The sequence below is a fragment of the Artibeus jamaicensis genome, unplaced genomic scaffold (assembly GCF_021234435.1).
Source record: "Artibeus jamaicensis isolate MK-2021 breed Jamaican fruit bat unplaced genomic scaffold, CSHL_Jam_final contig_447, whole genome shotgun sequence".
Taxonomy (NCBI): Eukaryota; Metazoa; Chordata; class Mammalia; order Chiroptera; family Phyllostomidae; genus Artibeus; species Artibeus jamaicensis.
The window spans coordinates 2353677-2371452 of NW_026521834.1; the positions used below are offsets into that span (position 1 = coordinate 2353677).

At 42.7% G+C, this 17776-nt stretch overlaps 1 protein-coding gene and 1 pseudogene across 3 annotated transcripts in view; both read left to right on the forward strand.

Moving 5' to 3' along the window:
• Positions 1-17776, forward strand: part of ARHGEF2 (Rho/Rac guanine nucleotide exchange factor 2) — a 46230-nt gene that overhangs the window by 1324 nt on the left and 27130 nt on the right. For all 3 annotated transcript variants that reach the window (XM_053666245.1, XM_037132550.2, XM_053666244.1), the window contains exons 2-4: positions 12942-13059; positions 13654-13696; positions 14830-14923. In XM_053666245.1, coding sequence (XP_053522220.1) covers positions 12996-13059; positions 13654-13696; positions 14830-14923 — 201 coding nt within the window. In that variant the 5' untranslated portion in view covers positions 12942-12995. The remainder of the gene's footprint in view (positions 1-12941; positions 13060-13653; positions 13697-14829; positions 14924-17776) is intronic.
• On the forward strand, positions 4445-5745 carry LOC128627562 (keratin, type I cytoskeletal 18-like; annotated as a pseudogene).

Below are 17776 nucleotides of genomic sequence, written 5' to 3' on the forward strand. Positions count from 1 at the left end.
TCCTGCAATAGCAAATGCATGTAAGTTCTCCACCAAATTCTACAGACCAAAAGTCTGAGACTCATTAAGTTAGTGTGGGGCTGGCAGACCAAGGGCCCATGAGCCAAAACTAGCTCCAAAATTTATTTTGTTTGGCTAGCATGGTATTTACACTTTTAAAAATTCATATGTCCTTAAATGGTACCTGTATTCTCCAGTTTGCCAGAGTTGCTAATACCCTCTATTGTGTTTTTCATTTGCTTTTTATTTTTTAGAAGATGTTATTTATTTATTTTTGGAGAGAGAAGAAGGGAGGGAGAAAGAGAGGGAGAGAAAAATTGATGTGTGAGAAATACATTGATCAGTTGTCTCTCGAACACCCCCAGCTGGGGACCTGGCCTGCAACCCAGGTGTGTGCCCTGACTGGAAATCCAACCGGCCACCCTTTGGTACCAGCTCACTGGCAGCCCGAGCTCAACCCACTGAGTCACAACAGCCAGGGCAAATTTGAGATTTTGATTGGAGTTACACTAAAGATTACTTTGGGGAAAGTTGACATCCACAACATGCTTCTTCCTATTCATGTCTTCATGGTATACCTCTCCATTTCAGGTCTTTCATTAGTGTTATAGTTTTTTCCCATTGAGATATTGTAGATATATGTTAGATTTATTCTTAGGTATATTATATTTCTTTTGTCAAGTTTTCAATTTTAGCCATTCTTGTGTATGTCTTAGAGGTATCTTATTGTGGTTTTAATTTGCATGTCCCAGTTGAAAATTTTTGTACCTTTTTATATTCTTTTAAAAATTATTTTTAAGAGATTTTAATTTGTTTTTAGAGAGAGAGGAAGGGAGTGAGAAAGAGAGAGAGAAACATTGATGCACGAGACATACATCACTCAGTTGTCTCTCACAGGCCCCGCAACCCAGGCATGTGCCTTGACTGGGAATTGAACTCTTCGGTTTGCAGGCCAGCACTCAGTTCACTGAGCTACACCAGCCAGGGCCTTTTCATGTCCTTCTAGGCCATCTGAACATCTTCTTTTGTGAAATGTCTAGTCAGGTCTTTTACCCAAATTTTATTTTATTTATTTATTTTTCTTTTTTTTTAAATTAATTTTATTTAGTTATTTTTCAAGTACAGTTTTTTTTTGTCTATTTTTCCCATCCCAGCCTCCCCCGCCCCTTGCTCCCCACCTCCCTCCTATTTCCACCCCCCTTAGTTCTCATTTACCCAAATTTTAAAACAGCTTATCTTTTTCCTAGATTTGTAAGTGTTCTTTATATATTCTGGATTTGAGTCCTTTGTCAAATATGTGTACTGTGAAATTTCCTCCCAGGCTTTGACTTGCATTTTTACTTTAATAGTGTATTTTAATGAGCATGAGTTTTTACTCAGATAAAGCCCAGCTTATCAATTTTTTCATGGTTAGTACTTTTGATCATGTTTAAGAAATCTTTCCTACTCCAAGAATGTGAAGATTTTTCTCTAATATTTTCCTTTAGAAGCCTTTACATTTAGATCTATAAGCTATCTAGATTCTTGTATATGCTAGAAATCAGGTTTCATGGTGGTTTTCCTATATACTGTATTTATTGGACTATAAGATGCACCCCCCCAATATGGGTGGAATAATGGTTGTTAATGCTGCTGTTGAATTCTGTTTACATTTACATTGGTAAAATATTATGTTATTTATGTTATTAAATATTTTACCTCATTTTTTGCTTCAAAAAATTTTTTCTCTATTTTCCTTCTCTAAAACCTAGGTGTGTCATATGGTCTAGAAATATGATAAATATTTAGTTGCTCTAGTGAAAAAACTTTTTTTTTCCATTGAACTGCTGAAGTGCCTTTGTTGAAAATCAATGACTATATTTGTGTGAGTCTTTTTCTGGGCTTTGTTCTCTGTCCCATTGATACATTTGTCTATTCTTATGCCAATATCACATTGCCTTGATTCATGTAGCTTAAATGTAAGCCTTCCATTCGTAGTAGTGTAGGTCCTTCACTTACTAGTTTTAAAGATTATCTTGGCTATTCAAGGTTCTGTACATTTCTATGTGAAATTTAGAATCAGTCTGTCAATTTCCAAAAAAAAACAACATTCATACTAGATTTTTTAAACAAATTTTATTTCTTTATTTCTTTATTTAGAGAGGGGAAGGGAGGGAGAGAAACATCAATGTGTGGTTGCCTCTCGAGTGCCCCCTACACAGGGGACCTGGCCTGCAACCCAGACATGTGACCCAATGGAGAATTGAATTGGTGACCCTTTGGTTAGCAGGCCAGCACTCAATCCACTGAGCCACACCAGCCAGGGCCAGATTTTGATTGAGATTGTATTCAATTCAAAGATTATTTTAGGACAAATTGATACCCTTCTAATATTGAATCTTCCTATCCTTAAAAAATGATGTACTTATGTAGTTAGGCTTTCTAAAAAAATATATATGCCTTTTAATAAAATATTAGTTTTCTTCATACAGGTCTTGTCAATATTTATTAAATTTATTTTTAGGTACCTTATAGTTTTTGTTGCTATTATAAATACTTTCTTATATGTAAATCACATTTGTGGTTTATTGACATGAAATTGGATTAATTATAGTCATTCATTTTTTTAAGTAGACAATGATGTTATCTTTACATAAGCTTTGTTTCTTTTTCCCCCCAATATTAATTAATTAATTAATTAATTAATTTCCTTCCTTCCTTCCTTCCTTCCTCCCTCCCTTCCTTCCTTCTGCCCTACTATGCTGTCTAGGACTCTAAGGCAGTGCTGAACAGAAAGGGTAGTAACATGGGCAGGGATAGGTAGAGGTGGGCAAAGGCAGGTGGAAACTGGGACGAAAAGAGACCTTGCTTGAGATGACTGGGCACATGAGGCAGGGAGCAGATGATGTTTCATTGAATTGTGCACTTAAAACTTGTATGGTTTGGCAAACCGATGTCACCCCCAACAAATTCAATTTAAAAAAAATGATGATAATGGGTATCCTTTCTCTTGTTTTTTATTTTAGAGGGAGTTTGTCTTATGCTTCACTATTGGAATTGATTTTCGGCTGTGAAGTTTTGAAAGATACTCTTCCTCAGGTTAAGGAAGATTCTTTCTATTTCTAACTGCCAAGGCTTTGATTTTACAATGAGTGAATATTGAATTTTATTATGATTTTCTGCCTGTACCGAGATGGTTATGTTTTATTCTCCTTTTAATATGTCATTGGGGTGCCTCGGCTTGTGTGGCTCAGTTCCTTGGAGCATCATCCTGTAAACCTAAAGTCAAGGGTTCAATTCTAGGTCAGAGCCCAAGCCAGAAGAAGCCAATCCATGTCTCTTGTTTCTCTCTCACATCAGTGTTTCTCTCCCTCTCTTCCCCTTTCTCTAGAATCAATGAGCATGTCCTCTGGTGAGGATAAAAAAAATGTTATTGAGGCAAATTACATTTAAAGATTTTTCTCATATTAAACCACCCTTGTATCATTAGGATAAATCTAACTTTGTCATGTTGGGTTAAGTTTTTTATACATTGCCGGATTTCTTTTGTGGATCAGTTATCCACTGCTGCTACATAACAAATCAACCCAAACTTAGTGTTTAAAAATTAGCCTTTTTTTCCTTCACAATTTTGTGGATAAGTAATTTGGACTGAATTCAGCTGGGCATTCTGCTGCTGGTTTCACTTGGGCTCACTTATGTGGCTGCAGTTTTCTGGTGGCCTGAATGGGGCCGATGGTCAAGGACGGCCATACTCATGCCTATTGGCCGGCAAGCTGCTAATTTTTGATACCTTGGTTCTTACCACATAGTCTCTCCAGGAGGCTTAGGCTTAGGCTTGTTCAAATGGAAATACTATTCCCAGTGAACAAGAGTGAGAGTTTTAAGGTTTCTCAAGCCTCAGAAATCACATAATGCTATGTCTGCCACATTCTATTCATCATAGTAAGTCACAGGCCAGCCCACAGTGGCCACAATAGGGACATTAAAATCTATCGCAGTTTGCTATTAGCTGTTTGCTATTTTGTTTGGGAATTTTGTGCTTATGTTCATAAGAGGGATAAGCCCGTAATTTTCCTTTGTCATATTGTCTGTGTGTAGTTTAAGAATCAAGGTTATACTTACCTTATAGAAAGAGTTAAAGAGTTTTTATTTTTTAAGCTTTGGAAGAGTTTGTAAGCCTAAAAAACAAAAACTCTTTAACTCTTTCTATAACCCCTTCTATAAGATTTCAGTGATCTATTCCTTAAAAGATCTGTCCTTTGCCTATAAAACTGGTTTTGGCCTGGTGTGTTTTATTTATAGGAAGATTAACTACTGATTCCATTTTTATTAGGATCATCCAGACTTTCTATTTCATCTATCTATCTATCTATCTATCTATCAATCATCTTTTAAAGCATTTGTCTTGACTGCCTGCTACTTGAACCAGAATCTCGGCTTCTCACCTTCCTCCTTAAACAACATGAGCTTCTGCATATGCTCCAGCTTTTCCACAAACTCCTGGACCCTGGGCCCTGTGCAGGCTTTCAGCCACTGGGTACCGGTTGGCCAGCAGCACAGCCAGCAGCACAGCCAACATCTATGCAGTCATGGGGGCTCTGGCTTCTGGATCTCCGTGTCCTTCTCCACCAGCAGGCAGGGCAGCGGGAGATCCAGGAGCTTGGCTGTGGAGATGGCTGGGACTCTGGTGGGCCTGGGGGCATCCAGAGCAAGAAGGAAACTATGCAATGCCTGAATGACTGCCTGCCCTCCTACCTGGAGGGGTGAGAAGCCTGGAGGCTGGTAATTGGAGACCGGAGCTCAAAATCCAGGAACACCTGGAGAAGAAGGGACCTCAGGTCAGATACTGGGCTCATTATTTCAAGACCATTGAGGAACTGAGGGCTTAGATTTTTGCAAGTTCTGTGGACAGTATCCACCTTTCTGCTGACGACTTCGGAGTCAAGTATGAGATGGCGCTTGTCACACATCAGTCTGTGGAGATCAATGATCTTTCGGGCTGATCTTTCATTAGTCCGAAAGATCATTGATGACACCAATGACACCAATATCACTCAGCTGCACCTGGAGACAGAGACTGAGGATCTCAACGAGGAGCTGCTCTTCAGGAAGAAGAACCACGAGGAGGAATTATGTGGTCTTCAAAGCCATGTCACCGACTGTAGGTTGACTGTGGAGTTAGACTCCCCCAAATCTCAGGACCTCATCAAGTTCACGGTGGACACCCAGGCCCAGTGTGACAAGCTGCCTCAGAAAACTGAGAGGAGCAAGACAAGTACTGGTCCCAGCAGACTGAGGAGCCCACCACTGTGATTGCCTCAGACTGCTGAGATAGGAGCTGCTGAGGTGACATTTACAGACCTGAGGAGGCACACCAGTCCTTGGAGACTGACCTAGATGTGATGAGAAATCTGAAGGCCAGTTTGGAGAACAGCTCAAGGAAAGGGAAGACACGCCATGCCAGGCAGATGGAACAGCTCAGCAGGGTCCTGCTGCACCTGCAGTCGGAGCTGGCCCAGACCTGGGCAGAGGTGCAGCACCAGGCCAAGGATGTACAAGGATCTGCTGAACATCAATGTCAAGTTGGAGGCCGAGATTGTTCGTCACTACTACTGCCTGCTGAAAGAAGGGGAAGACTTCAATCTCAGTGACACGCTGGATAACAACCAGGCAATACAGTCATTCCAAAAGGCCATCAGCCTCAGGACTGTGGATGGAAAAGTGGTGTCTCAGGTTAGCGACACCCAAGTTCTGAGGTATTAAAGGCAGCAGAAGTGGGCCACCCCTTGGAGGTGCAGGAAGCCAATAAAAAGTTCAGTAATCACCTTGGTCATATGGTTCAATTGGTGGGAGTGTCATCCCATACACCAAAAGTTTATGGGTTCAAGTCTGGGTCAGGGCACATATCTAGGTTGCAGGTTTGATCCCTGGTTCCTGGTTGGGGTACATATGGGAAGCAACCAATGGATATTTCTCTCACATTAACGTTTCCCTTTATCTCTCCCTCTCTCCTCCCCTCCTCCTGCTTCCTCTCTTTCTAAAATCAATAATTGCATCCTTGGCTGGTGATTTTTCTTTTATTTTTTCTTTTAAGAATATATTTTATTGATTATGCCATTATAGTTGTCCCATTTCCCTCCCTCATTCCCTTCCACCCTGCACACCCCCTCCCACCCGCATTCCCCCCCTTTAGTTTATGTCCATGTGTCACAAGTTCTTTAGATTCTATATTTCCCATACTATTCTTGCCCTCCCCCCGTCTGTTGTCTCCCCACTGTCTATGCTACTTATTCTCTGTACTTCTCCCTGCCCCCTCCTCCCTCTCTCCTGTTGCTAACCCTCCATGTGATCTCCATTTCTGTGGCTCCGCTCCTGTTTTAGGTGCCTGCTTAGTTTGCTTTTGTTTTAGGTGTGGTTGTTAATAACTGTGAGTTTACTGTCCTTTCACTGTTCATCTTTTTTATCTTCTGTTTCTTAGATAAGTCCCTTTAACATTTCATATAATAATGGCTTGGTGATGATGAACTCCTTGAATTTGATCTTATCTGAGAAGCGCTTTATCTGCCCTTCCATTCTAAATGAAAGCTTTGCTGGACAGAGCAATCTTGGATGTAGGTCTTTGGGTTTCATGACTTGGAATACTTCTTTCCAGCCCCTTCTTGGCCGTAAGGTCTCTTTTGAGAAATAAGCCGACAGTCTGATGGTAACTCCTTAGTAGGTGACTGTCCCCTTATCTCTTGCTGCTTCTAGGATTCTCTCCTTCATTTTAATCTTGGCTAATGTAATTATGATGTGTCTTGGTGTGTTCCTTCTTGGGTCCAACTTCTTTAGGACTCTCTGAGCTTCCTGGACTTCCTAGAAGTTTATTTCCTTTGCCAGATTGGGGAAGTTCTTCTTTATTATTTGTTCAGATAACTTTTCCACTTGTTGCTCTTCCTCTTCCCCTTCTGGTACCCCTATAATTCGGATGTTGGAATGTTTAAAGATGTCCTGGAGGTTCCCAAGCCTCTCCTCATTTTTTTGAATTCTTGTTTCTTCATTCTTTTCTGTTTGGTTGTTTCTTTCTTCCTTCTGGTCCACTCCCTTCATTTGAGTCCCAGTTTTCTTTCCATCACTATTGGTTCCCTGTGCATTTTTCTTCATTTCACTTAGTGTAGCCTTCATTTTTTCATCTAATTTGTGACTAAAATCAACCAATTCTGTGAACATCCTGATCACCAGTGTTTTGAACTGTGCATCTGACAGGTTGGCTATCTCTTAGTTGCTTAAAAGTATTGGCTCTGGGGCTTTGATTTGTTCTTCTGTTTGAGCCATTTTTGGTCAGGTTGCGCCTGTTACATATGAGGGGCGGAGCCTTAGGTGTTCACCGGGGCTGGCAACCCAGTGGCTGGGCTGTGACGCTGTATGTGGGGGCGGGGTCAGAGAGGGAACATGGTGCTTGTTCTGCTCTCTCTTGGATTTCAGTCCCCTCTGCCGCTTCACCCAAGCAAATTGGGCCCTTCTGGTGCTGGTTCTTGGGTGGGCGGGCCCTATGTTCTGGGGCCCTGTGGGTCTCTCCAACGAACCCTCCTGTGAGGCTGGGAGTCTCTCCCAGCACCTTTTTAATCTATGCTTTTAGGCTTTATTTCCCCGCACTGGGGCCCTGGGTTGCGTGGTCTGTCTCACTGCCAATTTTCTCCTAGTTTATCTGCGTAAGAATGTGTGACCGTGGTCAGCCAGTGGCCTTGTGCACTCTGCTTGTTTCCTTCTGCTAGCCCCGTGCTGCCTGTGCTCCTGGGTCTGGCAGCCACTGCCTTTTTTTCCTGCAGCCCCTCTCTGCTGGCTGCCAACCGTGCCCCTCTTACTGGTCTGGTTGAATGGTTGTCGGACTTCCATACAGTTCAATTTTCTGTCTGTTCTGGTTGTGTTTTTGTTTCTAAATCTTTGTTGTCCTTAATTTTGGTTGTGCGAGGAGGTACAGTATTTCCACCTACGCCTCCATCTTGGCTAGAAGTTTCGGTGGTGATTTTAAAAAGAAGTTAGAGATCATTAAGAAAAAGAATTTGTCTTGTGTGCATTTTCAAAATTACTGGCATTAAGCCGTAGGTAGTATTTTCTTTTTTTAATTTTTAAAAAATATTTATTTCTTTTTATTTTTAAAAAACATGTTACTGATATTATTACCATTTTTTAAAATTTTAATTTCTTTATCTTTAGAAGGGAAGGGAAGGAGAGAGGAGGAGAAACATCAATGTATGGTTGTTTCTCGTGTATCCCCTGCTGGGAACTGGCCCCTTCTAGGAACTGGCCTGCAACCCAGACACGAGCCCTGACTGGAAATCGAACCGTGATCTTTTGGTTTGCAGGCCCATGCTCAATCCACTGAGCTACACCAGCCAGGTTTTATTTCTTTATTTTTAGAGAAAGGGGAAGGGAGGGAGAAAGAGAGGGAGAGAAACATCAAACATGGTTGCCTCACGTGCCCCACCCCCCCTACTGGGGACCTGGCCTGCAACCCAGGCATGTGCTCTGACTGGGAATCGAACCAGCAACCCTTTGGTTTGCAATCCATGCTCAATCCACTGAGCCATACCAGCCAGGGCTCCATTTACTTTTACTTAACTCTTTTTTCTCTTTGTCATTCTTACTGTCTATTTTACTTGCCTAAAAAACAACTCAGCTTTATTTATCTTATTTTATCTGTTTACTATTTCAGTGATTTCTGCCATATCTTTGTTATATCCTTCCTTCTCTTCTCTTTGGGTTTGTTCTGTTGTTATTCTTCTAACTTTAAAAAAAAAATTTTATTTATTCATTTTTACAGAGGGGGGTAGACAAAGACAAAGAGAGGGAGAGAAACATCAATGTGTGGCTGCTTCTCACATGCCCCATGCCAGGGACCTGGCTCGCAACTCAGGCATGTGCCCCAACTGGGAATTGAACCGACAACTCTGTGGTTCACAGCCCATGCTCAAGCCACTGAGCTACACCAGCCAGGGCTATTCTTCTAACTTTTAAGTTGGCATAACTCATTAATTTTCAGCTTAAAAATTTTTTCAGTATAAGCATTTTATGGCTACAAATTACCCTTGAAATACCACTTTGGCCATCTCCCACAGGTTTTGTTCTGCAATATTTTCTTTCATTTTTTAAAAAGTTTATTTATTGATTTGAGAAGAGACAGAGAGAGAATGAGAGAGAGAGAGAGACATTGATTTGTTTGTTCTCTTATGCATTCACTGGTTGATTCTTGTATGTTTTCTGACCAACCAGAAATTGAACCTGCGACCTTGGTGTATCAGGACAACACTGTAACCAACTGAGTGACCTGGCTAGGGCTGTTCTGTGTTATCTTCATTATTGTTGTTTCAAACTATCTTTAAATTTCCATTATGGCTTGTTTGACCAGTACGTTTATTTAAAGGGGTATTTTAAAATATCCCCTTTAAAATTTTTGTTTGTTTTTGTTTAATGTATTGACTTTAAAATATTTTTATAAGTAACAGTTTGTAGAAATTTAGGAAAATATTAAAAGGGTAAAGGAGCTCAAAGACATGGTGATGAAAGGAGATTTTGCTTTGGGTGGCAAACACACAATGCAATATATAGATGCAATGTATACTTGATATAGATGTATCATAGAATTGTATACTTGAAACCTATATAATCTTTTTAACCAATGCCACCCCAATACATTTAATTAAAAAAGAATACATTTGCCTCATTACACAGCACACACATACACACATATAGGAAACAAAGAAGCTCTGTGATACTGTGCCTTCGCTTCCCTCATGCTATGTACTCCAATATTTTCCTCTTCCATTTAGTTCCATTTCATTATTTTTGTTTTTGCTATTTTTAAGGTATATTTTATTGATTATGCTATAACAGTTGTCCCATTTTTCTCCCCCGTATTCCCCTCTGCCCTGCATACCCCCTCCCATGAGCATCCCCCCCCCCTTAGTTCATGTCCATGGGTCATACAGGTAAGTTCTTTAGCTTCTACATTTCTTTTACTATTCTTAACCTGCCCCTGTCTATTTCCTACTTACCATTTATGCTTCTTATTCCCTGTACCTTTTCCCCTTTCTCCATCTCCCCACTCCTGGCCGATAACCCTCCATGTGATCTCCATTTCTGTGGGTCTGTTCCTGTTCTAGTCATTTGCTTAGTTTGTTTTTGTTTTTTATTTAGGTTTGGTTGTTGATATTTATGAGTTTGTTGTCATTTTACTGTTCATATTTTTTATCTTCTTTTTCTTCTTCTCTTTCTTAGGTAAGTCCCTTTAACATTTCATATAATAAGGGCTCAATGATGATGAACTACTTTAACTTGACCTTATCTGGGGAACACTTTATCTGCCCTTCCATTCTAAATGACAGCTTTGCTGGATAGAGCGACCTTGGATGTAGGTCCTTGCCTTTCATGGTTTTGAAAACTTCTTTCCAGTCCCTTTGTTGACTGCAAGGTTTCCTTTGAGAAATCAGCTGATAGTATTATGGGAACTCCTTTGTAGGTAACTGTCTCCTTTTCTCTTGCTGCTTTTAAGATTCTCTCCTAATCTTTTATCTTGGCTAATGTAATTATGATGTGCCTTGGTGTGTGCTTTTTTGGCTCCAACTTCTTTGGGATTCTCTGAGATTCCTGGAAGTCTATTTCCTTTGCCAGATTGGGAAATTTCCCCTTCATTATTTTTTTTAAAATTTCATTCAGTTTTAGACAGAGGGGAAGGGAGGTTGAAAGAGAGGGAGAGAAACATCAATGTGTGGTTGCCTTTCACACATCCCCCACCAGGGACCTGGCCTGCAGCCCAGGCATGTGCCCTGACCAGGAACTGAAGCGGCAACCCCTTGGTTTGCAGGCTGATGCTCAATCCACTGAGCCACACCAGCCAGGGCTCTCCTTCATTATTTTTAAAAATAAGTTCTCCATTTCTCACTCTTCCTCTTTTCCTTCTGGCACCCCTACAATTTGGATGTTGGAACATTTAAAGTTGTTCCAGAGGTTCCTAAACTCACTTTTGTGAATATTTGTTTCTTCATTCTGTTCTGGTTGAATATTTATTTCTTCCTTCTGCTCCAAAATGTTGATTTGAGTCCCAGTTTCATTCTCTTCACTATTAGTTTCCTGTATGTTTTTCTTCATCTCACTTTGCATAGCCTTCACTTTTCCCTCTATTTTGCAACCATACTCAACCATTTCTGTGAGCATCCTGACTACCAGTGTTTTGAACTCTGCATCTGATAGGTTGGCTGTCTCTTCATTGCTTAGTTCTGTTTTGGGAGCTTTAATCTGTTCTTTCATTTGGGCCATATTTCTTTGTCTTGGCACACTTGTTTGGTTGTGAGGGGAGAAGCCTTAGGTATTCGACAGGGTGGTACAAACTACATCTCTGTGTTGTGGTACTGTATGTCGGGGAGGGGTCATAGAGGGACAAATGCTGCTTGGTCAACTCTTGCCCTGCTTTCATCACTTCCCCAGCTACCCACAAGCAACTGAGCCCTTCTGATGCTGATTTTTGGGTGGGTCAGTCTCTCCAATGAACTCCCCTATGATTTGGGGAGTTTTTCCCTCTGCTGCAACCCCCACAGGTTTTTATAGCCAGAGGATTTGAGGCTTTCTTTTCCAATGCTGGAACCCTAGGTTGTGTGATCTGTCTCACTCCCCAGTTGTTTATCCCATTTGTCCACATGCAAATGTGGGACCACCTGCTGGGCCAGCCACTGCCTCAGTTGCCTGGTCCTCCAGGAGTAGCCTTGCTGTGTGTCCCCTCCACCCTGGCTGCCTGTCTCCGCCCCTCCTACTGGTCTGGATGAATGTTTCTTCTTTAACTCCTTGGTTGTCGGACTTCCATACAGTTGGATTTTTTGGCAGTTCCAGTTGTTTTTTGTTTTCAAATTTGTATTTGTGCTTCTTTTAATTGTGCCAGGAGACAAAGTATATCAACCTACACTTCCATCTTGTCCAGGAGTTGGTATTTTAAAATTTCTAAATCATAGAGATTTTTTCAAAACTTAAATTAAAAAAAAATTACATACAGAAAAGCATATAAAACTTACATGTACAATGTAATGAATAATTACTCATTATTAGGAAGCATATTCCTAATTAGGAAGCAAATACTAATGTAACTACCGAGTTAAAAAAAGGGAGTCTCACCAAAATCCATATGCCCCTAATAAGCACCCTTTATACAACTCTCTTTCCTGGCAGAGATGATTACTTTCTTGCCTTTTGAGATTGATTTTTCTCATGGATTTACCACTTTTATATGTATATGCCAACAATATCAATTAGTTTTGCCTGCTTTAAAGTTTATATGAATGTAATCATACAGCATGTAAGTCTTTTGTGTCTTGATTCTTTCACTCTGCATTATGTTTGTGAGCTTCACGCCTGTTATTGGGCGAGCTGTGGTTGGTTTACTTTTATTGTTGAGTATTATTTTGGTGTATAAATATATCACAGATTCTTTATCTGCCCTATTGGAAAGAGACTTCTGGGTTGTTTCCTATGATCTCTTGGACACAGATTATTTGAATTATTAAAATTTGTCTTATGACCTAATATGTAGCCAGTTTTGTAATACTCCATGTAGGTTTGAAAAAAAAGTATTTTCTAATGATTGGGTGTGTGGTTTATAAATATTTTTATTCCTTATTGTCTTAAACTCAGACAGGCTCAGTTTCTTTCATCCCCTGTCTGGCCTCCATAGATTAAGTCATCTTTGTAAACTTTTCAGAGACAGTCTTTTCTAAGATGTTTTCTATAATAAGGAAGCCTGCTTAGAGTAGTGACTGGTAACTAGCAGGAAGAACTTCCCAACTATTTCAAGTGGAATATCCCAGGTATGGGTCCTGATGAGGGGTGAAAGTCCTGAAGCCCTGAAGAAGGGTCAGGCTGTGAGGGAAAGTGAAAAGAGGGGGGGAAGATAGATGAAGCCTAACCTCGTGTGAGGATTCTTGACATGATTCTAGGGTCAGGGTTCCTGTCGTCCATCTGCTGGCCCCTTGGACCATTCAGCCACTGGCATGCTTTCCAAGTCTGTATCCATGAATAGCATCAATTGCTTCTTGGGCGGCTCAGATCCAGCTGGTGAGTCAAAGTGGGGAGCAAAGCAGTGCTAGCCCTTTCCTGTCTGTCTCAGCACCACTCCTCAGGTCCCGCTGTGTAGCGTTCAGCTGTCCTAGGTTATGTCGAACTACTTACTATTTGGAAACCCCAAAGTGCCTTTATTTAGATGAGAGATCTGAATTCAGGACTCTGGCATTCTGACATTCTTCTTCCAGTGAAGGAGAACATAGGACAGCCTGAAGCTCTCCAACTGTCCTTATCACCAGAGATAGGACAGTTAACTGCAATGTACCTTGTCCTCAAGATGAGGCATTGAGAACTCAGGTCAAAACAAAACCTCTGCCCTCCCCATTCACCAGAAATAGGACTGAGATGTTGGGTCCACAGCCCCATTCTCCACATAACCCTGGTGATCTGTTTCTCCCGCTTCCAAGTCCTTTAGCTCTGCTCAGACCCCGCCCTCCCTCCCTATTCCCCAGAGCTTGCCCTGCAGAATGGCGTCACCTGCACCTGCAGCTTGGGAACCCGATCCAGGTGGAGGGAGTGGGGGCGGCAGCTCGGGACGCCTTTGTCAGGCTTCAGCCAGACACTTCTCATCTCCTTTTGTGTTGGCAGGAAATTTATCCCAGTCGTCTGCCGCAGTTGACCTTAGCCAAAGGTGAGTTTGGGGAGACTTGGAGCCCTTCAAAGGCCTGGTTGGGGGAGGAGCAACGCTTCCTAAAAGATTGCTCCCCTTAATATTTCTGATCTAAGACAAATATCCTTCTCCCTGAGTTGCATATAATTGATCCCCTTCTCAATGGCTAGGGAAGGCACCAGAAGGTTCCTCTTAGCCCACAGGATGGGGAATAAATTAAGGAAAGAAAAGGAGTATTAGACCCTAGGGTGTCAGTGAAATAAAAGACAGTGGGAGTTGCTTGCTGCAGCAGGCAGATGGGCTGTTGGACAGCCTTCAGGAAAGACAGTGGCCTGGGACCATGGGTCAGCTTTGGGTGGCTCAGGTGACTGGCCAATGGGAAGTGGCTCCAAGGAGAGCTGGGCAGTGGCTCTAAGGAGAGCCCCAAGGCGGAGGGCAGGGGCTGAAAGCATAATTCAGGAATCTGGGTAGAGACTGAGACATTTCAATAAACACAGTTGTCAATAAGCATGCAAAATCAGCACCTGTTTATTTGGCTCTTACAGATGAAGCCTGATTAGAGTTGGTCGGGCCTCTAAGATGGTGTGGGTGTGTGATCTATGAACAGGCCCTTTAAGATATCAAGCTCTGATTTGTGGTCCTGAAAATCTCTAGCTGACACATCCTCCTGGCTCCGGGTTTGGGATTAGCTCATGGGATGGGGCTGATGAAATCCCAGGAAATTCAGTCCTTACTGGCTTTAGGCCCAGAGGCCCTTTCCAAATAGCAGAGAGGGTCGTAAACAGGGCTCTTGTTTTACAGGGGAAAATGCCACCCTAGACAGCCCCCATCCCATACCACTTCCGTTGGGAGCAGCATGAGAGAGGAGATTGGGCCAGGATTAAGTAGGGGGTTGGGGTGAGAGTGGGTCTGCATTTATCTGGGAGGAGCCTGGAGTTTTCCTCACAAACAGAGCGGCCTGGGAAACCATAGTGTTCACATCCAAGAACTCCTGGGAGGGGTGGGAGTATCTTTCTCTTGGAGTCTTTTCTCTCTTTTCCTCACCCTTTCTCTGAGTATTTTCCCTCATCTCCTCTATCTCTCTCCTTATCTTGGCACCTTCACTCACCATCTCTCTGGGGCTATTTCTTCACCTCTTCCTTCTCTTTCTGCAGCTGTAGCCAACTGGAAAGGGGCTCAGGGACCTGGGCAGGCTCCTCCCTGCGACGGACCTTCAGCTTCCTCTTGGGCATGACCGGAAAGGCCAAGGTAGGAGTCAGCTGGGGAAGTCGGAGGCCTGGGACCCACTTCCTCCCCAGTTCCCTTCTTCCTCACTCCACCGTCTGCTCGCTTCCCAGCTCCCCCTGTAGACAGAGACTCAGGGCAATGTTCAAGTTTCAAGGGAACATACGCCGTCTCTCCCTATATTCTAGCAAATCACCTTTCTTTTGTCTTCCCCATGTCTGCAGCTTAGCAGCCAGCTGTGGGCATCGGGAAGAGACGGTCAGTAGCCTCAGCAGCTGCAGAGTGCAGTGGCCTAGCCCTGCCTTTCCTTAGTACTCACATAGCTAAGAAATGGGCAGCAGAAATCATAACCACTGAGCATAATGATAATAATTACAGCAGTACTTTTTACTTCTTCATAAAGTCTTAGGGTTTGCAAGGTGCCTTTCACACTCATAATTTTATGGGTGGATATAGCAACAGCAGGAGTTGAAATTAGACTATAGGCAGAGGAGCCGCCGGGAAAGTAGATGATATGGAAGGACATGCGCACTGTCCATGTAAGGCCACGTGCAATTCTGACCCTGGGCAGGTGAAGGCACATTGCTGTCTTTCTTATTACCAACCCCTGGGCTCTGGTAAAACCAAGACTCTGCCTGCTGTTCAAATTCATTCTACTTTCTCCATTTACTGGCAGAATGAGCCACCTACTTTGCTCTGGTGGCCCCCCCAATCATGCATATAACTTTCCACCCCAGGGCAGCTCCTGAGCATTGAGAGACACGCCAGAGAATGCATCTCTTATTCACCTGGAAGAATCATGGGAGTCTCACCAGGAAGGTTGTCCAGGCTCCTCCCAGGCCCACCCACCCACAGTGCCAGGGCTTTCTCCTCTGCCAGCCTGTTAGCCAAGATTCCCCTCCTTTGGGTGGACAGGGATGACAGAGTTAAAATCAAGTCATTAGCACCTTCTCTTTACAGCCAACGTGGGGAGTTGAGGCTTGAGACCTCCTAGTATTGGAAAGAGGAGGAGCTGCTGGAGAATCCTAAAGCTGGGGTTGGGGGAGGGCAGGTGGGCAGTGAGTCCTGTCTCCTACCATGGGGGAGCAGAGTTCTCTGGAGAACAAATCACATTCAAGGCTTTGGGTCTGAGTCCCATCTCCCCACAGGCTCTTTGGCTCAGTTCAGGGTAGGAGAGTCTGCTGGCAGAATCACCTTTTTCTTGTTGTGGGGATGGTAGGGGAGCGGTACTGCCCAGGAGCCACCCAGGTCCCAGTCTGTCTGCATTTGTCTACTGTTGGCCTAACAATTTGGTGAAGGGCTGAGTAACCTGGTTTAGAGAAACGTGGGCAGAGACTCTGGAGCCCAGACAAGAAGCAGGAAAGAGCCAGAGTAAGTCAGGACATTATCCCACTCGACCTTTCCACACCAGCATCTTTCCACACCTATCCTCTTGTTTTCCTCTCTGTTATCTCCTGGTCCATTTTCCTTCCATGCTTATGAATGTGTGTGCCTGCCTCACCACATCTCTTCTTCCCCTTCCTCCCAGCTCAGGACAGGGGCCATAAGCAGGTAAACATCAGGGGTGAGGCTGGTCAGTCCAAGTAGTGAGAGAAGGAAGGGTTTATTTTTTCCAATTTGATTAGCATTATAGAGTTGACAAAACACGTTTCCAGAGGTCATTTTATTTGATTCTTGTAACACTCTGGGAAAGATAAACATTTTAACCTCCATTTTCAAAGACAAGATAAGTCAGAGGCTAAGTTACTTGCCCCAGATCCCATAGCTGGTAAGAGGTGGAGCTGTATTGCAAACCTAGAGCTGTAACTATATAATGTTACCTCTGCCTCTGAGTAAAGCTAACATAATAAGTTATCCCCTCTCTCCCCTTCTTCTACCATCTTCTGATGGATGGCCACTGGAGTCAATTATGTCTTTTTTAAAATATATTTTATTAATTATGCCATTACAGTTGTTCTATTTTCCCCCTTCATTCCCCTCCACCCCACACACCCCCTCCCCTGCCATTCCCCCCCCTTTAGTTTATGACCACGTGTCTCAAGTTCTTTAGATTCTATATTTCCCGGACTATTCTTGCCCTCCCCCCTACCTATTTTCTACCTACCGTCTATGCTGCTTATTTTCTGTACCTTCTCCCCCCTTCTCCATCTCCCACTCCCCTGTTGCTAACCCTCCATGTGATCTTCATTTCTATGGTTCTGCTCCTGATCTAGCTGTCCTCTTAGTTTGCTTTTGTTTTAGGTGTGGTTCTTAATAACTGTGAGTTTGCCGTCCTTTCACTGTTCATCTTTTTTATCTTCTTTTTCTTAGTTAAGTCCCTTTAATATTTCATATAATAAGGGCTTAGTGATGATGAACTCCTTGAATTTGATCTTATCTGAGAAGCACTTTACCCTTCCATTCTAAATGAAAGCTTTGCTGGATACAGCAATCTTGGATGTAGGTCTTTGGATTTCATGAGTTGGAATACTTCTTTCCAGCCCCTTCTTGCCTGTAAGGTCTCTTTTGAGAAATCCACTGACAGTCTGATGGGAACTCCTTTGTAGGTGACAGTCCCCTTAGCTCTTGCTGCTTCTAGGATTCTCTCCTTCATTTTAATCTTGGCTAATATAATGATGATGTACCTTGGTGTGTTCCTTCTTGGGTCCAACTTCTTTGGGACTCTCTGAGCTTCATGGATTTCCTGGAAGTCTATTTCCTTTGCCAGCTTGGGGAAGTTCTCCTTTATTATTTGTTCAAATAAGTTTTCCACTCATGGGTGCACCTCTTCCCCTTCTGGTACCCCTATAATTCGGATGTTGGAACATTTAAAGATGTCCTGAAGGTTCCTAAGCCTCTCCTCATTTTTTTAAATTCTTGTTTCTTCATCCTTTTCTG